The following is a 23,025-nucleotide window of genomic DNA, read 5'->3' as shown; positions in this document are numbered from 1 at the left end:
CCCAGGCCATTAGCAGGGAGCTGGTCAGAAGAGGAGCAGCTGGGGGACTCAAATGAGGGCCTGTATGGAATGCCCGTGGCACAGGTGGTGACTTCACCTGCTGTACCACAATGCATGCCCTACAGTGTTCTTATGCTCATTCATTAAAATGACTAAAGAATTTGCAATTAAAATAACCTTGCTATATTTGATTTTCTTCATTGCAGACTACAGATATAGTCAGGGAGAGTTAAGACATTTCATGGTGATCATGGTGAGTCATTGAGACCACTGACTCAGCCTCTGTTTTACAGCTAAAGAGGAAAGGAGCACAAGGAGATTAATCTGATTTACCCAAGCAAGTTTACGCACAGCAAGTTTTTTTCCTAAGATACCTAAACTGGTACTCCTACTTGAAGATTCTAAAATGGCAGTTTGTCATTTCTTGTCTCTATTGGAGCAGGCTTCAATTTCTTTCAACATTGTTTTCCTAATTTCTAGGAAATTTCTAGCTGCTGTGTAATGACAGTTTTATTTGTTTTGCCATTAAAATTGTGTTTGTATATGCTACAAATTAAATCATAGAGTTATTGTCAGGAGGACAGGTTTTTTGAATTATGTGAAGAGAAATTGTTTACTATGCATTTGTGTCAAGACCCAAGTAGGGAAACATGTGCATTTGTAGAAATAGAATAGCTCCTCCCTATATACTAAATGCCTTTTTGTCTTTATTATATCACATTCCCAAGTTTTTTCATTTTGATCACTTAAGCACATTCAGGAGTATAGCATGAAGGTTTATATCTATAGTTAAGGTGAGTCATTTAGATGTTACTCAGATTAAATTTGTTTTCTAGTCTTATTTAGGTATCTGTGCTGTTTATAAAAGTAATACAAGAGGGGCCGGTGCTGTGATGCAGTAGGTTAACGCTCTGGCCTGGAGCGCAGGCATCCCATATGGGTGCTGGTTCAAGGCTTGGCTGTTCCACTTCTGGTCCAGCTCTCTGATGTGGTCTGGAAAGGCAGTAGAGGATGACCCAAGTCCTTGGGTCCCTGCGCCCATGTGGGAGACCCAGAGGAAGCTCCTGGCTCCTGGCTTCCGATTGGCACAGCTCTGGCTATTGCAGCCAATTGGGGAGTGAGCCATCGGATGGAAGACCTCTCTCTCTCTCTCTCTCTGCCTCTCCTCTCTCTGTGTAACTGACTTTCAAATAAATAAATAAATCTTTAAAAAAGAAAACTTAAGGGAAGCCGGCGCCATGGCTCAATAGGCTAATCCTCCACCTAGCGGCGCCGGCACACAGGGTTCTAGTCCCGGTCAGGGCGCCGGATTCTTTCCCGGTGGCACCTCTTCCAGGCCAGCTCTCTGCTATGGCCCGGGAAGGCAGTGGAGGATGGCCCAAGTGCTTGGGTCCTGCACCCCATGGGAGACCAGGAGAAGCACCTGGCTCCTGCCTTCGGATCAGCGCGGTGCGCCGGCCGCAGCGTGCTAGCCGTGGCGGCCATTGGAGGGTGAACCAACGGCAAAAGGAAGACCTTTCTCTCTCTTTCTCTCTCTCACTACCCACTCTGCCTGTCAAAAAAAAAAAAAAAAAAAAAAAAAAAAAAAAAAAAGACACGTTAAGGGAGCTAATTCACATACCAGCCGGAGACCTGGGTAAGTGTATCTGTGTTTATCACCTTCTAAAGTATCCGAAAGTAGTCTTGTGGTTTCCCTTCTTTATTTCTGTAAGGTAGCAGGGTTGTACACCTCAGCAGGAAGTTTGGAAGTAAATAGTAGACCCCTGCAGTTGGGAGAATGTCCTCCTCACCACCCCACCCAGACTTCTTCCTTTCTACTCTGCCATCCCTCCCTCCTTTCAGTGCAGATTAAGAGAGAGAGAGGAATTCATGACATGGAGTAAAGAACAGTTAGGACTGAATGCAAAAAAAATCAGGCTAAATCCGGTAAATTTTAATGATTCAGAATCAGAAGGTGAGGAAAGAGTCTGAAGCTTAATGGCCTTTATTATTTGGAAATTCGTTGGACAAATAGTTAATGGTGTTTTGAAGGGTGGTGCTTTCAATCTTTATTGTAAAAAAATATTTATTTCTTTTTTGAAAAAATCAGAGAGGGGTGGGGGCGGGTGGGGAGAGAGAGATCTTTTGAATCCAGGCAGGATCCAGGAGCTTCTTCCAGGTCTTCCGCATGGGTGGCAGGGGCCCAAATATTTGGTCCATCTTCTGCTGCTTTCCAGGGCATTAGTGGGGAGCTGAATTGGAAGTGGAGCATTTGGGACATGAACTGGTACCCATATAGAATGTGGGCATTGCAGGCAGTGGCTTTACCCCACTACCCATAATGTTGGCCCCTCAAATCTTCATTTTTATTAGAGCTCAAAGTAAGAAGTATATTTTCCATTGTAACCGATAGATATGACTACATTTAGTGAAAAATACCCTAATTATGTCATGAATTTTTGATTTATTTATTCTAGTGTCTCTTTTGATACTTGTCTATATTCTATCATGACAGGCTAAATTAAGAGCAGAGCCACTTTAGGGATTATTTCTGAAGAAGTGATCATTCACATCCCACTTCTAATCAGTGGTGCTGAGTGCTTCACATGTATTAGGAATACCCTTTCCTATACGGTTTAATCACAAGCTTCTCATTTCTGCTTGTAAAGAAGGTCCAACAAATTTCATCTTGTTTATTCTAGCTGACTTTTCTGGAGTGTTTGATAGAAGCTTTTCCTTCATACTGTGATTTTTGTTTTGGTACAGTAACCTCGGAATATAAAATTTGAATTCCCTAGAAGTGCCATTGTATTTTATAGTTTTTTCTATCTATCCATGTTTTTTTGTAACATTTGTTTGTTTCTTTTTTTTTTTTTTTTTTTTAAAGATTCCTGTATTTATTTGAAAGAGTTACAGAGAGAGAGAAGGAGAGGCAGGGAGAGAGATCTTCCATCCGCTTGTTCACTCTCCAGTTGGCCACAACGGCCGGAGGTGTGCCGATCTAAAGCCAGGAGCTTCTTCTAGGTCTCCCACACAGGTGCAAGGGCCCAAGGACTGGGCCATCTTCCACTGCCTTCCCAGGCCATAGCAGCAGGCCATAGCAGAGAGCTGGATCGGAAGTAGAGCAGCTGGGACTCAAACTGGCGCCTATATGGGATGCCGGCATCACAGGCACAGCGCCAGTGCTTTAGCCCACTGTGCCACAGCGCCGGCCCCAAAAGTCTATGTTTAAAGTGTATTTCATGTTTCTCCAGCTTGATTGATAGATGCTAAATATCACTTAATCCCTTCATGTCTTGTTATTCTGACCATAAATTAATGTGATGTACTAGAATGCAAATCATGTAGTTATCTCATAGACTTGTGCTGTCCAATATAGTAACCTCTAGCCAAAGGTGACTTATACTTTTATTTAATTATTTTAGAGCAGACAACTGTTATCTACTGGTTCACTCTCCAAAGCTACAGTGGCCCTGGGGACCAGGAACTCACTCCAGGTCTCCCACATGGGCAGCAGGAACCCAGTTACTTGAATTCTCCCCAGTGCCTCCCAGAGTTTACATTGACAGGAAGCTGGAGTCAGGGGTAGAGCCAGGTATCAAACCTAGGTACTGTGATTTGGGACCTGAGTGCCCATGCATGTGGCTATTTTAATAATTTAAGTTTAAATTAAGTGAAATAAAAAATTCAGTTCCTCAGTCACATTAACCATATTTCAGATGCTTTAAAGTCCCACATGACTACTGGTTATTTATTGGATGGCACACATACAGGCCATTTCCATTATCCCAGAAAGTCTATAAGCAAATATGTCAGAGACATTTTTCTCTTTGCATTCTCTATAAGATGTTGTCACAAATACACCTTTCATGTAAGTTCACAGTGAATACTCAGTAGAATTTGGTAACTGGCTTAAGACAGGTGCTTTTTCTTGTCTTTTAGTTTTTTAGTTTTGTAATTTAGTGGCAGTAGCATCTCTTGCCTTTGTCAGATCTTTTGGGTATTACTCTCCTTGTAGGTGGCTTGGAAATCAGATAGCTAAATTATGTAAAATAAATGCCAATAGAATCTGAGAGTGGTCGTAAAGTGAAGAAGAGTGAGAACTAGGGCAAGCTTCTCTGTGGCTCTTTATGTTGACTGTTCAGAGTCCTTTTTGACTTAACAGCAGTTTCTAAAATTGTGTTCCACAGTGAGGTGTGAGATAAGTTCTTAGAGTGTAATGATTTCAGCTCTACTTTTAAGGCAGAGAGAGCATGTCTTAAAAACCTTTTGTATTAAAAGAGTATAAAGAGTATACATAAGTATACAGCTTAGTGGATTTTCACAGGTGACACATTTGTGTAACCAGCTTCCCACCCCTCTTCAATCATATCCCTGCCCCCTCACCTCCCCAGGGTGAATAATATCCTAATTTCTACCAGCATGGATTAGTTTAGCATCTTCTTGTTCTTGTAAATAGAACTAGATGATAGGTAATCATTTAAGTCTGGCTTCTTTTGCTCAAATATTGCCTGTATGTTGTACATTATTATAGACTGTTCATTAATGTATCTAATGCCTTTGAGAGGATGTGCCAAATTTTATTAATTTGTTGTTGATGGGTGTTTGTGTAATTTTCTGTTTGGGACTGTCACACAGTAATGCTGCTGTTTATACTGTATGTCTGTTTACACTGTATGTCTTTTGGAGAACCTGTGTATACCCATTTCTATTGGATATATACTTAAAGTGTAATATGGGGTCAAAGGTATGCGTATTTTCTTTGTTGGTTGATATTGCCAAATATTTTATTAATATACACTTCCAACGGCAATAATTAAAGTTTCTGAATGTTCCAAATCCTTACTTATAATTTGTATTTTCTATCATGTTCATGCTGGCCATTCTGATAGGTTTAGTAGTCACTTTCCATTCCTCTATTGACAGCCCCTGGCAGCCACCATCTATAGATTATTAGAAATATATGGATTTCTTTACTCTAGTCATTTCATATAAATCAAATCATACAGTATGTGATCTTCTGTGATCCTTTGTGTTCTTTCACTCAGCGTAATGATTTCAAAGATCATCCATGCTATCGCATGTGTCAGTAAAGTACTTCATTCCTTTTATGGATTGACCATATTTTGTTTATCTGTTCATCATTTGAGGAACATTTGAGTTGTTTCTTTTTATTTTTATAAGTGGTAAGAAATATTTAATACATACTTGGAAAAATAATGTAGTGTCCAGAAATTGGTTAGTTATAAAGATTTACCCTTAGGTGGTGATTGCAGAGTTAGGAGGATGAACTAAACATTGTAGGGCTCCAATCATAGGCTAGAGACTTGGCTAGATATTTAATAAAACTTTAGCTCCTTGAGTATTTACAGTATTCTTATAAAGTAGATCACATTAACCCTTACCTGCAAATGATAACATCGAGGCCATGGGAGATACATAAACTTTCCCAGGCTTACCCAGCTAATAAATGGACAAAAACCATAGCTTGAAACCAAGGCTGGCTGTCGGCTGGAGCACTGGGATCAGCACAAAGATTAGACTGTAAGAAAAGAAGTCATGTTTCGAAGACCTGTGTTACAGGTACTTCGTCAGTTTGTAAGACATGAGTCTGAAGTAGCTAGCAGTTTGGTTCTTGAAAGATCTCTGAATTGTGTGCAGTTATTGGAGTGAGTGGGTCAGGACCCTGTCATGAGACAGGTGGAAGGAAAAAATCCAGTCACAATATTTTCCCTAGCAACAAATGAGATGTGGCGATCAGGGGATAATGAAGCACACCAAATGGGTGATGTCAGTCAAAAAACAACATGGCACAGAATATCAGTATTCTGGCCAGGCCTCAGAGATGTGGCATATCAGTATGTGAAAAAGTGGTCTCGAATTTACATGGAAGGGAAGGTAGACTATGGTGAATACATGGATAAAAATAACGTGAGGCGACAAGCAGTGTTGCTGATAACATTATCTTTCTGAGTGACCAGACAAAAGAGAAGGCATAGAATGGATGATTCTTCTTTGGCTTTGTTTGGTATAGTCTCATTTCCAAATCATGTATAGCCTTTATAGTTTCTAAGGACAAGAATTAAAACACTGTTTGTTTATATATATATATATAAAGGCTGATGGATTTGATTCCCGGCTCCACTCCCAGTTCCAGCTGCCTGCTAATGTGCATCTTGGAGGGCAATACGTGATGACTCAAGTAGTTGGATCCCTGCCCCTCGTATGGGAGACCTAGATTGAGTTCCCAGCTCCTGGCTTCAACCTTGCACATTCCTAGTTGCAAGAATTTGGGGAATGAGCCAGTGGATTGGGAGCATTCTGTCTATCTCTCTGTCCCTCAAATAAATAAATGTGAAGACTAGGTCTAAAACTTCATTATCTTTTTACTGTATGTCTCTTAAAATCTTGTAAAAATCTCAATTATTGAACTTTCATATTTGACCTATGCATTTTATATAGAATATGGTAATGGAACTTGGCCCAATAATAATGTTAAATGACCTATGGAGTCAAATATATGTAGACTTTTTAATTAAGATGGTTTGAAGGAAATAGAAGATAAATTAACAATCAAGAGATCTCATTGGTGATAGAAAGTATTAACATGGTAATCTGATGCTTGGGAGATTAGGTGCCTAAGAAATTCTTGTCAGTGTGTAATATTGCAGGGGATATTTGCCTGTGTGGGGGTTTAGTTTGTTGTGTTGTAGATCCTATTTTCTATGCTGTGAAACAGGAAATTTCCTTTAAGTGTGCTGGAATCAGAGCATTTCCTAGCGCTCCCCCTGCTGGTTTCCTACCAGTAATTGAGTTGCCTAGTTGTCATAACTGCTGGTGCTAATGATGGAAATAAATAAGAGAAAGAAACTAATTTCAAGGTCCATTAGAAGCAAAGGAAAAAAATCAATGTTTGTTCCAAATGAAGTGGAAAAATAGAGTTAGGGAAAGGATTAAGTTTATTTATTTTAGAGTTCAAATTTAGCTATTGATTCCTTTTTGAGTTACAGGAAGAATACTTCTGATGGCATTGGAAACTTTCCATTTCAGACAGACAGTTTAAACTTTTTTTATTATTATTTTTTTTTTTTGACAGGCAGAGTAGACAGTGAGAGAAAGAGACAGAGAGAAAGGTCTTCCTTTGCCGTTGGTTCACCTTCCAATGGCCGCCACGGCCGGTGCGCTGCAGCCGGCGCACCGCGCTGATCCGAAGCCAGGAGCCAGGTGCTTCTCCTGGTCTCCCATGGGTGCAGGGCCCAAGCACTTGGGCCATCCTCCACTGCCTTCCCAGGCCACAGCAGAGAGCTGGCCTGGAAGAGGTGCCACCGGGACAGAATCCGGCGCCCCGACCGGGACTAGAACCCTGTGTGCCGGCGCCGCAAGGCGGAGGATTAGCCTAGTGAGCCACAGCGCCTGCCGACAGTTTAAACTTTATAACTTGGGGGTGGCATGATGCCAATCAGTGTGTACAGTCAACTTTCTAAATCGGTGGTGATATTGCAAAAGTGCTTTGAACTAAAAGATAAACTTTTGGCGACCTCAGTGGAGAATTCTGAAATTGATTGATGAAGTATTAGGAGTCTAGATAGAATGCTATGAGCGGTCATTTGGAAACCTTCAGGTTAATGAGAAACTTCATTCTTAGGGAGGGAGGGGGAGCTCCTAGAGATCTGTACTGTTTTCCCCCTTCCAGATCTGATAGCCACCTTATGTAAGATAGGCATTTCATACCTATTTAATTGATTGCTGCCTAGTAGATCTGACTCTTTCCCAGCTGTCTGTGACTTGACCTCACTTTTCTTCTTTTTGAAAAATTATAGGTTCTTTTAAGTTCTTAAAACTTAACAATTTTTAACATTTTTCCACAGTCACTTCAAATATAGCTAATGTATACATGTACATATACAGTATTTTTTCCTTGAAAACAGATATTAATGTCACAAAGTGAGGGGTTCTTGACAATAATCATAACTTCACATTTCTTATAATAGCTGCAGGCAGCCACCATTCAACTTTCAGAGTTGCTGTTTGAGGAGGAATCTGTCTGCTCTTTTGGATTATAGGCATTTTATTTGATAATATATAGAATAGGAAATAATAATAGAAATAATTTAAGAAAACTGAGTATGATGAAACTAAATAATAGCTACTGATTATTTTTGTTAAAACGAATACCTCTAAATAATTAATCCCTTTGATATTGCACCTACTTAATTTACAAAAATGATGCAGTCCCAAGTTTTCAGGGAACATACATAAAACGAGGTCAGAGACTTTTAATAAGTTAAACATTGATCCAGCTGGATAATGGACAACTATTCTTTGCTTTGACAAAAGAAGAAAATCTAGTTTTACCTCTTGAGGATGATCACCTCATAATTAGACTTAAAATAAATAAAAGGTGACATTAATCCAAGAAAAAATAAATAGTTCTGATTAACATTGGCACTATAGGGATACATTCTGAGAATATTCTGGAAAACATTGAGATGATTTGTGTAAGTATCTCCAGCTTTATGAGCTCATGATTATGAGTCTTACTTGCATAGCTTCAGAATTGTTATTAGGGCTGTTGGGACTATTATAGGAAATCAACCTACAAGTATCACTGCAGACTTCTTGTCTTTGTAAGATAATTTTGAATTACATAGTAAATCAAGAAGATTAAAAATTCCTTAGGCTACTTTGGAACAGGAAGTACAGTGTAGATTATGTTTGCTTTTCAGCTTATTGTTATTTTTCTTCTATTACTAACTATAAATTTTGATAGTTAATTTTATATTTGATAGTTAATTTTAACCCATTTCAGTCTTCCCCTTAGAACCTTATATGAGGGTACTTCAAAAAGTTTGTGGAAAATTTAATTAAAACCTCATTTTCTACCCTCGTACTTCCATTATAACCCCTAACCCGTTTGATCTTGTATGACAATGTTTGATGGCTGTGTGTCCATCTCCCTTGAAGCTTTGTAACGGAGCAATGCCTTGCTTGTAGTCAAGGAAGAAATGCTTAAATGTGTCACTTAGTTGTAATGATGAACTGTCCGCCATGACATCAGCTACTGGCTGCGAGGAATGACTCCTTCTCCCAAAGAGGAGGAAGTGCTGTGGAAATGGAACCATAAAGGGAAAGAGCTGAACAGAAAGAATGGCTAGAATTCAGGAAGCTGGAAGGGCCTTATCTGGGAGAGATGAGAAATGAGAGAACTGAAGTGCACCGATACGTTACTATCAATGGAGTCTGATTTTACTAAGAGTTAACTATTGAATGAAGCTTACAGTTTCTAATTAAGATTTGCATTTTTCACATTTGACATTTTCTTCCTACAGGTACAAGAAAATTCTCCAGGACATAGAGCTGGACTGGAGCCTTTCTTCGATTTTATTGTTTCTATTAATGGTTCGAGACTAGTAAGTTAATATTTTTGTACTTTTGTTTATAGTATTTGGTGATCTCCTGAAAATGTAGTTTTCCAGATTATCAGGAATGGATGTTTATTAATTCATGTTTATTAATAAATGCTTATTAATTAATGAATAATGATTCATTAATAGACATTACCCATATATAGAATATATTGTCAGTTTGTAGAAATTATTGCCTTAGTAAACATTCAAATGCCAAATCAAGAATACTGTATCGGGGCTGGCACTGTGACACAGAGGGGTTAAAGCCCTGTTCTGAAGTGCCGCCATCCCATGTGGGCGCCGTTTCTAGTTCCGGCTGCTCCTCTTCCAATCCAGCGCTCTGCTGTGGCCTGAGAAAGCAGTATAAGATGGCTCAGGTCTTTGGGCCCCTGCGCCCACGTGGGAGACCCAGAAGAGGCTCCTGGCTCCTGGCTTCGGATCAGCTCAGCTCTGGCCATTGTGACTGTCTGGGGAGTGAACCAGTGAATGGAAGACCTCTCTCTCTGTAACTCTGTCTTTCAAATAAATAAAATAAAGCTTTTTAAAAAAGAATACTGTATATCACATTGCAGTGATTTTCTTAGGGGAGTGGAATCAGTGGAGACTTTTATACGTTAAATATTTCATTTTGAGGGCTGGCACTGTGGTGTAGCAGGTAAGGCCACCGCCACCTGAAGCGCTGGTATCCCATATGGGCACCAGTTTGAGTCCTGGCTGCTCCACTTCTTATCCAGCTCTCTGCTATGGCCTGGGAAAGCAGCAGAAGATGGCCCAAGTCCTCGGGCCTCTGTACCCATGTGGGAGACCTGGAGGAAGCTCCTGGCTCCTGGCTTCAGATTGGCGCAGCTCCGGCCATTGCAGCCATTTGAGGAGTAAACCATGGAATGGAAAACACCTCTCTCTCTCCCCCTCTCTCCCTCTCTCCCCCTCTCTCCCCCTCTCTCCCCCTCTCTCCCCCTCTCTCCCTCTCTCTCCCTCTCTCTCCCTCTCTCCCCCTCTCTCCCTCTCTCCCTCTCTCTCTCTCTCTCTCTCTCCCTCTCTCCCTCTCTCCCCCTCTCCCTCTCCCCCTCTCCCTCTCCCTCCCTCCCTCCCTCTCTCTGCCTCTGCCTCTCTGTAACTCTGCCTTTCAAATAAGTAAACAAATCTTTTAAAAAATTCATTTTTATAAGCAGAGAGAAATAATTAAGATGGAAAAGATTATTCTTTTAAAAATTAATTGATTTGAAAGGCACAGTTAGAGAGAGATCTTTCATCCATTGGTGTACTTCCCAAAGGGCTGGTCCAGGCTGAAGCTAGGAGCCTAGAACTGCGTCCAGGTCTCCCATGTGTGGGTGGCAGGGGCCCAAGAGCTTGGGCAATCTGCTGCTGCTTTCCCTGGTGCATTACCAGCTGGATAAGAAGTGGAGCAGCCAGGACTCAAACCAGCGCTCATAGGGGATGCCAGTGTTGTAGGTAGAGGCTTAACTCACTTCACCACAATGCCTACCCAGAAAAATTGAGTTTTAAAGATTTCAGATTCAGGGCTGGCGCCATGGCTCACTTGGTTAATCTTCCACCTGCGGCGCCGGCATTCCATATGGGCGCCGAGTTCTAGTCTCGGTTGCTCCTCTTCCAGTCCAGCTCTCTGCTGTGCCCTGGGGAGGGGGTGGGGCAGTGGAGGATGGCCCAGGTGCTTGGGCCTCTGCACCTGTGTGGGAAACCAGGAGGAAGCAGATTGGTGCAGCGCCAGCCGTGGTGGCCATTTGGGGAGTGAACCAATGGAGGGAAGACCTTTCTCTCTGTCTCGCTCTCTCTCACTGTCTGTAACTCTACCTGTAAAAAAAAAAAAGTTTTTTCAGATTTTGTAGCTTGTTGACAAATGAATTAGGAAAGACTATTGTCAAATAACTTGTCAGTTTTCTTGGAGCTAAGCTTCATGATATACATAATTTTATTAGAACCATACAGAGAGATGTGCTCTCTAAGTAAAAAATTAAAACTACTTCTTATAATTGTTCTCAGATGACCCATTGTAAAGTACTATAGGAAAGAAATTCTTGTGATAATAGCCACATGGTTGGTTAATTTTTTTTCTTAGCAGTCTTTTTGTTCATTTTTTATCAACATTCTCTGACATACTGGCCTTTATTCACTAAATAAAGTTCATTAAACTATTTAATTAAACACACATTGCTTCTGTTTTCCTTCCAGCTACTAATAAATAATGAAATATGTATTTAGAAGTAGAATCCAAGATTAAACTTCAACTTGGCTAGTGTTGTAGATTTTAAAATCTAAGTCATGGTGCCTTTGTGAGTAATGTGACTTTTTTTTAAAGGATTTATTTATTTATTTGAAAGTCAGTTACAGAGAGAGAGAGAGAGGTCTTACATCCGCTGGTTCACTCCCTAGTTGACTGCAATGGCTGGAGCTGTGCTGATCCAAAGGAGCTTCCTCTGGGTCTCCAACATGGGTGCAGGGGCCCAAGCACTTGGGCCACCTTCTGCTTTCCCTGGCCACAGCAGAGAGCTGGATCGGAAGTGGAGCATCCAGGACTAGAACTGGCGCCCATGTGGGATGCCAGCACCGCAGGTGGCAGCTTTACCCACTACGCCACTGTGTTGGCCCCAGTAATGTAACTTCTTATGGTGTATTTTCTTTTAAGCCCTTGATATCTTTAAATAATGTTAGTTGCAAATTACATCAGCCATAGTCAGCTATTAGAAAAAGGTCACATTGGGGTGGGCATTTGGCACAGTGGTTCAGGTTGCCATTTGGGATGCTTGATCCCCTATTGGAGTGTCTGGTTCAAGTTCTGGCTACTGTGCTTGATTCAGTTTCCTGCTAATGTGCACTCTAGGAGGCAGCAGGTGATGGCTTAACTACCTGGGTCCTAGCCACTCACATGGGACATCCAGACTGACTTCTGTTCGCGTGACTTCAGCCTAACCCAGCCTTGACTTCTGTGGGCATTTGGGGAATGACAACCAATGGAAAATATTTGTCTCTGTCTCCACCTCTCCTGTCTTTCTGCCTTTAAAATAGAATGAAAATAAATACATGTTTTTTCAAAATATAATTTTAGAAGTCAGTTTTAAGCTGTTGCTAACAGAAGTTGTTCTTAGTTTCTTTTTTTAATGTGGAAGAACACTTGACTGTGAATCCTGTTGAATGTTTTAAGTATGTTGATTATTTATATTACCCTTAGAAGGGCTATAGGACACTTTGGGTACAGTTCACATTAAGTTTTTCATTATTAAGGAGTATGATTTCTGTGTGTTTACAGAATAAAGACAATGACACTCTAAAGGATCTGCTGAAAGCGAATGTTGAAAAGCCTGTAAAAATGCTTATCTATAGCAGCAAAACCCTGGAGCTGCGAGAGACCTCGGTCACACCAAGCAACATGTGGGGTGGCCAGGGCTTGCTGGGAGTGAGCATTCGTTTCTGCAGCTTTGACGGGGCAAATGAAAACGTCTGGCATGTGCTGGTAAGTATCAGTGGTCAACTGTTACTTGTAGTTTAAGAAGTGGTGTAGAGAGGTTACTTACCAGTGGTTATCTGCAGCTTGGTGAGATTGGGAGAGTGTTATTATTAGGCTCTTTTTGGTTTCTGAAAAATAGCATGCATTGCTTTTTAAATATGGATTAATTAAAAAAAAAAAACTTGAGGAGGTAAAGCAAAAATAGAAGCATTAGAACTATACTTCTAATGATTTACCCGTTGGAAGCATCCGTTAAAACTGCTGCTACAGAAATTTTAAAATCTTTATAAAGTATTATATACTTTTTATGCTTGGAAGTTTGAAATATATATATTCTGTTGTTTTTACATCTGACATCTCTAATGAGACAGACATAATGGGGGTTTTTAATTCACTATAGTTAAGAACTGTGAATGTAAAAATTGGAAGATTATTTTCTATATATAATTTAGGGATATGTTTTGTGTCATCCTAGGAAGTAGAATCAAATTCTCCTGCAGCACTGGCAGGTCTTAGACCTCATAGTGATTACATCATTGGAGCAGATACAGTCATGAATGAGGTAATGAGTGTGCTTATGAATAGTGAGAATTGAATGGCATTGTCTCATTGATATTTAAGTTCAGAAGGCTATTTGCATACTTTGCATTTAGAATTTAAATTTGTCTTTACTGATCAAGATAGCTTATACCTAAATATCCTATTAAATGGAGCATCTTGGGGGTGGGGCTTTCAAAGTATAGCTGGGAGGAAAAATGTATGACAATTGCACACTTTTTTGAATATGGTATACAGAAATCTCTTTCATACCTGAAGACTGAATCAAAATCCTTATTTAGGTCATTGTTTATTTTCCCTTTCCCATTTTTGATTTTTTTTCTTTTTTGATAGGGAGAGACACAGAGAGATCTTCCATCTGCTGATTCACTCCTCCTGGCTGACACCAGGAGCCTGAAACTCCAACTCAGTCTCCCATATGGGTGGCAAGGACCCAAGTACTCGGGCCATTATTTGCTGCCTTCCCAAGTACATTAGCAGGGAGCTGGATGGGAAGCAGAACAACCAATACTGAAACCATCACTCTCTTATGGAATGCTGGTGTCAGGCAGCTGCTTAACCTACTGCACCACAATTTTGCTTTTTAAGGTGACAAATTAGCTTAGCCATCTTGGTTAAATCCTTTTCTTCATCTGTTAGCCAGAGGAAATGTACAAGAGTATTTCAAAACAATTCCTGGAAAATGGAATTAAAAGATGCTTTTTGGGTGCAAAATATTTAGAAATCCATGCAGTTTTTTTCATAATACACATTTTCTAGCAACTTTTTGAAGCTATTGCTAAATCAAAAATGAGAAAAGTGAGGTGCCCAGATAACTAAGTCTCAATAATGGTAAAAGCAGAATATGTTGAACTTGGGTATAGAAGAGGTTTACCAAGAATGCTGGTAGGTCCATGTAATTGGGCCTGAGGCCTTGCACATAATACATCTGCTTGAATTAATGTATTGAATTAAACCTTACTGGCATTATGGGTTTTCACAAATGATTCCCATCTCTGGGGTAGGGCTTAGAGTATTTATTTAAATAAATAAAGTTTCCAGGTGATTCTGTTAATAACCAGGTGAGAGATTCACTGTTTTAAAGTATGCTAACGAGGGGCCTGCACTGTGGTGTAGCAGGTAAAGCCACCTCCCCAGTGCTGGCATCCCATGTGGCACCAGTTTGAGACCCGGCTGTTCCACTTCCGATCCAGCTGTCTGCTATGGCCTGGGAAAGCAGTAGAGGATGGCCCAAGTCCTTGGACCCCTGCCTCCACATGGGAGACTTGGAAGAAGCTTCTGGCTTCTGACTTCAGATCGGTGCAGTTTTGGTCGTTGTGGCCAATTGGGGAGTGAGCCAGCAGATGGAAAACCTCCCTCTGCCTTTGCCTCTCCTTCTCTCTCTGTGTAACTTTCAAATAAATAAAAAATCCTAAAAAATAAAATAAAGTATACTAACGTGACAACTTTGTTCTCTTTGTGGTGCTTTTGTAGTCTGAAGATCTGTTCAGCCTGATTGAGACACATGAAGCCAAGCCCCTAAAGCTTTATGTGTACAACACAGACACTGACAACTGTCGAGAAGTGATTATCACACCGAATTCTGCATGGGGTGGAGAAGGCAGGTAAGGTCACTTTTAAGACACTTATGACTGTTTGAAGTTACCAGATTGTGTGGAAAAAATTTTTTTTAAAGATTTGTTTTTTATTTGAAAGGCAGAATTTCAGAGAGACAGAGAAAGAGACCCTTCACTGGTTCGCTCTCCAAATGGCCACAACGGCTGGGGCTGGGCCATGCTGAAGCCAGGAGCCCTGAGCTTCTTCTGGGTCTCCCCCGTGGGTGCAGGTGCCCAAGCACTTGAGCCATCCTCCACTGCTTTCCAGGCGCATTAGCAGGGAGCTGGATCAGAAGTGCAGCAGTGGGGACATAAACTGGTGCCCAAATGGGATTCTGGCGCTGCAAGCGGCACTTTACCCACTACACCACAATGCCAGCCCCATGTAGTAAACATTTATTACATTTATTTAGAAATAAGTTATTGGTTAATTATAATAGTTCTCTTGAGAAAAGGATAGAGCTGACCTTCAATGCTGAAACTAGTACTTCATTTTCTTCAGGCAATATGGTATATATACTGTAGTCGTTTTCCTTACTGATCTTAGAGCTAACAGCATTTTGCACAATCATAAAAAAGCCTAGGGATTGGGAATTTCTCCAATGTTTTCTGAAATATCCAGTCCTTGGTGAGAGAAGAGTTATGTAGTTACTATAGGCAGGAAACCTCTGTTTGCTCAGTGTCTTTGCCCACAAGCTGATTCTGCCACTACTGAATTCTCACTTGTAATTTGAGAAAAGTAAGATGGAGGTGTCATCTACAAATTGGCCTGTCTGGGGCAACACTTGATCATGTTATCGCTGCCTTGTCCAACTGTGTCAATTTAAGCACACAGAAATAAGATCTTCCTAAGGCATTCAGAATTGGTTCTTTTCAGAGGAACTGCCTCATATAAACTAAATTGGCAAAGAAACTGCTGTATTTATTTGAATGTCAAATTTTCAGTTTACAATAGAAAAATGCTCCATTTCCAGTTAGAAGAACCGGTAGTTCTGGTTAGGACCATAAGAGTGCTTGCTGAGCATGGAGGCAAAGTACTAGGAGAAGATTCTGTGGAGAGTGAAGTCTGATAGGAAAGAGCGTCATTTTTAATTACCAACTAAATACCACTGCAGTCTTGTTCTTTCCTGGCCTTATGTCAGTTATTCGTTTTCTTGGGAAAACAGTTTTCCTTTAGGTGTGTTTCATGTCATTGGTTGGCCAGCCATTACTCATCGGCTCATACAGCCCATTTTCCTGAGTCTGCCTCTGGCCAAACATTTGGTGCTCCTGTGCCTCTTTTATTCCTTATTACGAGGCCTACCACTTTTCAGTCATTATTACATCATTTTTTCTCTTAACTTTATTCCTGGGTTACCTTTAGTTTACAGCAGATCATGTACCATTACCTCAAGTACCTGTTCCACTGCTACTTAGTTACTTTGATTAATGAACACCTCATTTTAAACTACCTCTGTGGTGGCTCAAGTACTTGGATTCCTGCAATCTACATGGAAAAGATGGATTGGGTTCCTGGCTCCTGGCTTTAGCCAACTGTTATAGACTTCTGAAGAGGGAACCAGGAGATGGGAGATCTCTTTATTGGGGCAGACAGACTATAAACAAATAAATATACATCATGTTGAATGGTGATAGAAACTTGAAGAAAAACAAGAAGTAAGGGTAGCATCACTGATGGAGGGAAGGGTGCTTTTCCATACAGGATAAACAGAGGAGACCTCTGATAAGATGACATTATTTGAAAGCGTGGAAGTGTGTGTATTTATATTTTAAAACCTCAAAGAAATTCAAGCTATAATTGACATAAGAAACAAATGTTTTCATAGCCTGGGATGTGGCATTGGATATGGTTATTTGCATCGAATACCTACACGTCCATTTGAAGAAGGCAAGAAAATCTCTCTTCCAGGACAAATGACTGGTACACCTATTACTCCTCTTAAAGATGGGTTTACGGAGGTAAGATAACTTCCTGATTTAATCTTAAAGTTTCCACCAAAGCAGGCCAAGTGTGTCAGTGTATATGGTAGCAGCATTAACTGAGATAGGGCTAATGATGAATTTGAGGTTCTTGTAAGATATCCACATGGTTAGATATATGAATCAGCATTCCACTAAACAAATGAAGTCATTTTAGTTTTCCTGTCATTTCTAAGACTTGATGATGCCCAGGACAAGAGAGCCTGGTTAGCCTGGCTGAGGCCATGAGTCACTCCCTTGGTTTGGCAAGGGCAAGCACCCTGATTGACAGTCCCACTAGCACTGCTAGAAAAGAGCACAGGGCTAGAGATGAAGATTTGAGAATTACCAACAAAGCAAAGGTAATTTAACCCAATGGGTATTGGTAAAGATTGTCTAGAGATTGGGCCTGTGTGGATCAGAGGATTGAGATAAAAATCTTGAAAATCTGCATGGGAAGAAATAGGGAATTCAACAAAGGAAAACTGGGAGATGTCCAGAGAACAAAGCTTCCAGAAAAGGGGCATCATCAGCCCTTAGGTACTGTCGAGAAGTTAGGTGAGAGAAGTGGAAACATGATGTCCTGGGCAAGAGCGTTTCCAAGTGCGTGGTAGGTAAGGTGATGCTTAGCTGGTGTTGTTTTCAGAAACTTGAGAAAGCAGGAAGAGCTCAGTACTTGAGCAGGCTTGGGGGGTTTTAAATGGTTCTTATCCCAGTATAGTTGAGTCTTATCTTCACAATTAAATAAAAACTGCCCCCAAAGAAAATGCCGCTCCTGTAAAGACAGGGCTGCTGCCATTGTCATTTTGTGGCACGCTGCAGCCATCCCTGGTTCTAGAGGAAGTGAAGGGCGGCTACTCACCTCTCCTCACTCTCCATCCTTACCCCACTGATGGCTCATGGCCAGACCAGTGTAGTTACTTTGTTCCAATTCCAACCACCATGTCCACTCCCCTCCACCCCCATCCAGTGTGTGAGCCTCTGGGAAGTCTGAGAAGACCAGAGGGTGCAGTGGCTGCTAGGGAAAGGGCCACCATGCAAGTTAGGTTGGAATGTAGCTGAGGCCTCCGGGGCTGGCAGAAGTTGGAGCGCTTAGAAGTAAAAGCACGCATCTGTAGAGAGTAGACTACAGTGTACCGTATAGACTCCTTTTTGCCCCTGAAAAGTAGAGATCTGGATGCCATATTCAGTCATTGCTAAGAAAAGTTTGAGTGGATTCTTCAGGCTGGATATCTTGAGAAACTTCTGAGAAATCTATCATGATATTGAGATTTCCAGCTGTTTCTTGCAGGAGCAATGACAGTTAAAACTAGCTGAGAATTCAGAGAGAAGAGTGTAGCAGTAGAGTTCAGGGGTTGGGTAAAATGGTTTCTGGGTGACTAAGAAGTAGTAGACAGTCTCCTGGTGTGGAAGTAGCTAGAGCAGAGTGTGGACTGGGCAAAAAGCCACGTGTGCAGACACGGGAAGTGACGGGATGGAAATGTGTGGCCAGGGGTCGGCCCTGGGGTATCTGAATCAAGAAGGGCTTTCTGAAAGTGGGCACCGTGGGCACCACATAAAACCTGGCGGCTGCTCTGTGATCCCAGTGTGCTCCTCCAGGGCAGCTGAGAGCCTGTTTTTCTTTTCTTTTCTTTTTAAAAAGCTGAAATAATTTTCTTTCTTTTTTATTCCTCCCTTTCCTTGAAAGGTCCAGCTGTCCTCAGTGCATCCCCCATCTTTGTCACCCTCTGGAACCACAGGAATTGAACAGGGTCTCTCTGGACTTTCTGTTAGCTCAACTCCGCCGGCCGTCAGCAATGTTCTCAGTACAGGTGTGTAGAAAACATGCGGTCTTTTCAGTTGGCTGTTTGCATAGAGCTGTGATAGTTGATGCCAGTACACCTTGAAAGCTGCAAGTGCTGACTGTTGACAGCTTGTGTCTGTGGAAGCTTGGACTCATCACCACTGCATACACTGGGGCCAAAGCTTGAAGCCCTTTTGTGTGTTTCAGACCTTCAGCTTCTCTAGCTTACACAGTTTGTAGAGACAGGACTCTGCTTTAAATTCTTTTATTTGCTCTGTTTACACAACAAATGTTTGCCTGTTTCCTAAGTGGTAGGCCCTGCAGATGCAAAAGTGAGCTGGCAAACATGGGTCTGTCTCCCTTCGTTTCTTTATTCCTTGTTCTATCTAGTTCTATCTAGTTCAAACATTTTGTTTTAGTGGGTTCTTAAAAAAAGTTTTGCTGAGATATAATTTATATATCTTAGAATTTCACCCCGGGTATACAGTTCAGTGACTTTTAGTATATTTGCAGAGTGTACAACCACCAACTCAGTCACTTTTAGAATGTTTGATTACCCCAAAAGAAGCCCTGTAGCATTACCATTCACTCTGTGTTTTCCCCAGTCTTCTAGACCTATACACTCACTGATCTACTTTCTGTCTCTCTGGATTTGCTTATCTGGGCATTTCATGTAATATATGTGGTCTTTTGTGGCTGACTTCTTCCACTTAGCATGTTTTCAAGGCTGATTTTAATTAATTTCATTTTTCTACTTCAATTATGGGACTTGCAGAAATATAAAAATATGTTTTAGGTAATGACATTTTTAGAAAATGGTTTATTGTTTTGAAGTGGCAGTAATCAGTGTGATCTTTTTGTAAAACCCTTACACCCTATGTCCCCTCCCTTGATGGAGTTTTGTACAAAGAACCATTATACATACATACATACATATACATTAAACATGAGTTTTATTGATTTGACATCTTTCTTTTTTCCTTTTCCTCATTAGAATATAAACTTACTGAAAATTGTGATTTCTGGTTTTTCACACCATGAAGTTCTTCAGTGCCTCAATCAGTGTCTCATATATAGTGGATGCTCCCAGTGACTTGAGGGAGTGAAAGCACCAACTGTCCATCCAACCCCTTCGAGAAGCTGGTGAAAGCAAAGAACCCATTTCCCAAAAACAGTTGTACACAATTTTAGGAGCTTCACAGGCCCTATTAAGCCCTCTCGTGGGTCCTATGTTTAGAATTCCAGGCCTAGAATTAGTCAGTTGGTTTTGAGACTATGAGTGTTTAAGAATGAACAAAAACTTACATGAAAGATTTTATTAGGAATTAGAGAAAATTTGCTAGTCAATGTAAGCTGCTTTCATTTTCTTAAAACTGAGATTTGAAGAGAAATATATAAAAATAGAGCATTACTGTCCTATGTGACCATGTAACAAAGCACACAGCATCCAGCAGTTTGGTACAAAATAGAGAACACCTCTGATGTTTGAATGAAATACTCCGCTCTGAGGTCTAGTGGAGACCTTCCCCCTCCCTCTGTGTTCATCCCTCTGATTTCTACAGAAAAGTACATACATGAATACACACAAGACTGCAAATGATGGATTCGTCCTTTGAGGCTCAATTCATGCTGCCATCATATTTGAGCGCATCTCTGTAAGACAAAACCTAGGATCCGTGTCTGGTAGTGCGATTGTTTCAGCGTCAGTAAGCCCTCCTTTTGAGTAGGTGGTAAACATTGATAAGCAGATCTTTATTAGGTAGTCTGAGAAATTCTCAAAACCTAAAATCTGTGTGGAGAAGCCCTATTGAATCGGGGCTGCTGCTTTAAATTTGCAATTCAATGTCATCCTGCAGTTGGGCTTCTACATGTGCTCCTAAGGGTTGCTTGTGTGCAATTACAGTTAATGAATACCCAGGTGCCCTTTAGCTTTGAGGGGCCGACTTTTAGTTGAATACCTTAGATACCATCCCAGGGTTTTAGGAGTATTTATTATGATGATCTCAGGCTAACGTCAGCACGAGTGGAAACGTGGTGGACCTCTGAGAAGGAGCGCAGAAGCCAAGGTCGAAAGGCAGTGGAGACTCAGAAGCCAAGCTGTTCTCTCCCTTGACCGTCCGTGTCACTGCCCTCTTTCAAGACCATCACTCACTGGCTGACAAGGCACACAGTTCCCAGCAGCCACTGGTGTTTGTGGCCTCTTACTCCAGGAGCCCAGTAGAGTTTGATTACTCGGAATCCTTGTGTTCCATTTTCGAATTTCCGAGACAGTTTTCTCATCCAGCTCTGCTTGGGTCAGGTGTAAGCTTAGCAGGGGGAGGCATTGCACAGTCTCCTGCCCTCTTGGCCCAGGCTCTGATTCAGGGCCTAGGACAGAGATGGAGGATCGGCTATGAAGTGAAGCTGTGGTGAAGTCCGTGGTACAGCCAGGAATCGGGACAAAGATGGCCCCACCATGGAGGGGAGGGGACTGAAGATCCCTAGTATAAATAGTCTGTTCATTTTGTGTCAGCTGAATTTTTTAGTTAAAGAAATCATTGTGCTTTTCCTTTAGGTGTACCAACAGTTCCGTTATTGCCACCACAAGTAAACCAGTCCCTCACTTCTGTGCCACCGATAAACCCAGCTACTACATTACCAAGTAAGCAGCGGGACTGGAGATGGGTGCAGTATCAGTCTTAGTAATGTTTGCATCCTAAACAACAATGAAAGCATTTTACACCTGTGTGGTGACTTTTTATGTCTTTTAATCTCATTTTTACTCTGCAATAATGTTGTGATGAGTGAAAACAAATGCCAACTCTCTTAATGAAACAAGATACTAGTTACCAGCTAGTTAGCTGCTGAGCCCAAGGCTCTTTATCCCCAGCTCACCACTCCCCCACCCCCAAGCCCTACAATGCAGCATAAACCGGGAATAAGGAGTGTGTAAAAGTCCCTCCTGTAGCCCCTCCACAGTCGGGGCTTTCTGACAGTTATTGGTGTTAGTAGACCTTATGTCTAGAAAGAGCACACCTTCCTTGGGTCCTCAGTAGCTGTAACATTACATTTTTGTATATTTCTCTTAGTAGTCCCCAAAAGACCAAGACTCTATATCCAGCTGATAATGATCAAATGTTGTTTGAATGATCAAATATATGTAAATTGTGAGGACCTTCGATTGTATGGCCAGAGATGTCATTATGCAGACCTAGTAAGCCATGCGCCACATGTGTACACACAAGGAATATGGAAGCCAGCGTGGTAGAGTGTTGACATGTGAGGAATTTAGGTGACAAGTGTATGTGGGTTCTTTCTGCTACTTTTGCAACTGTAAGCCTGCAGTTATTTCAGAAGGAAAATAGAGTTTCAGAGAGACTATAACCCTCAGCCATCAGAGGAAAATTCGGTTCCCTTTGCCGCCATATTTGCTAAAATAAGTCAGCCTCTCCCCGAGAGCAGTCAGGGCATCACGCTCTTGGTGCAGAGCATCAGGAGTCTTAGTCACTTGGTTTCACTCTGCTGATTTAGCCAGCCAGTCACTTAGCTATAGACAGAGACCCCAGAGATCCTGCGGGTCCTAACCTGCGCATTCAGGGCGCTGGGGACTGTCACTTTGAAGTGGATAGCATGTGTTTGGGGTACCCAGGGGTTTCTTTGGCGCAGATGAAGTGATGTGCCTTTGTTCTGTTCTGCCCTCTACGCAGGTCTCATGCCTTTACCAGCCGGACTGCCCAACCTCCCCAGCCTCCCCAACCTCAACCTCCCCGCACCGCACATCCTGCCGGGCGTTGGCTTCCCCGAGCTCTCGAACCCGGGTATGTTGCAAGTCTTCCCCTCCTAGGACTCTCACTAATAAAAAGCTGCGTTCAGGAAAGCCAGTCCTCTAGTTCAGTTTTTTCCAGAAAGGGCAAATCAATTTAATGCTTTTCCCTTGCTTCAAATAAATAGGAATGTTTCTTGCTGAAAAACTTTTTTTAAAAAGATAAAGAAGAATGTGCTTTTCTGAGTCTCCTCTGCCTGGCTGCCTCTCCCCTTCTGCGTGCTTGCTGACAGCTCAGGCACCTCAGGGCCTGCACAGGGTGGCCTGGAGGCCAGGCCACCAATTTCTCCTGCTGCCAGTGTGGGAGGCGGCTGCCCCTAGGGCAGAGGTAGGACCTGTTTTGCATAGCATTGCCCACCTTCCCCCTCAATGCCGCAGGTCGATCCTCACTGTACCGGAAAGTCGAGGTAATTGATTCATACTCCCCATTCTTGACTGTTTCATAATGCTCACAGTAAGAACTGGAGAGATGTTAGCGG

At 41.7% G+C, this 23,025-nt stretch overlaps 1 protein-coding gene and 1 pseudogene across 1 annotated transcript in view; both read left to right on the top strand.

Moving 5' to 3' along the window:
- Window positions 1-23,025, top strand: part of GORASP2 (golgi reassembly stacking protein 2) — a 33,888-nt gene that overhangs the window by 8,792 nt on the left and 2,071 nt on the right. Inside the window, exons 2-9 of the mRNA XM_002712278.6 lie at window positions 9,309-9,389; window positions 12,652-12,855; window positions 13,325-13,411; window positions 14,881-15,011; window positions 16,829-16,961; window positions 18,649-18,772; window positions 21,299-21,385; window positions 22,431-22,541. Of these exons, the coding sequence (XP_002712324.3) occupies window positions 9,309-9,389; window positions 12,652-12,855; window positions 13,325-13,411; window positions 14,881-15,011; window positions 16,829-16,961; window positions 18,649-18,772; window positions 21,299-21,385; window positions 22,431-22,541 (958 nt within the window). The remainder of the gene's footprint in view (window positions 1-9,308; window positions 9,390-12,651; window positions 12,856-13,324; window positions 13,412-14,880; window positions 15,012-16,828; window positions 16,962-18,648; window positions 18,773-21,298; window positions 21,386-22,430; window positions 22,542-23,025) is intronic.
- On the top strand, window positions 5,418-6,112 carry LOC138848983 (single-stranded DNA-binding protein, mitochondrial pseudogene; annotated as a pseudogene).

Source organism: Oryctolagus cuniculus, chromosome 3 (genome assembly GCF_051225735.1).
Source record: "Oryctolagus cuniculus isolate XC-2025 breed Fujian yellow rabbit chromosome 3, ASM5122573v1, whole genome shotgun sequence".
Taxonomy (NCBI): Eukaryota; Metazoa; Chordata; class Mammalia; order Lagomorpha; family Leporidae; genus Oryctolagus; species Oryctolagus cuniculus.
The sequence above is the reverse complement of the archived record's forward strand: the minus strand, read 5'-3'. Positions and strand labels throughout refer to the sequence as shown.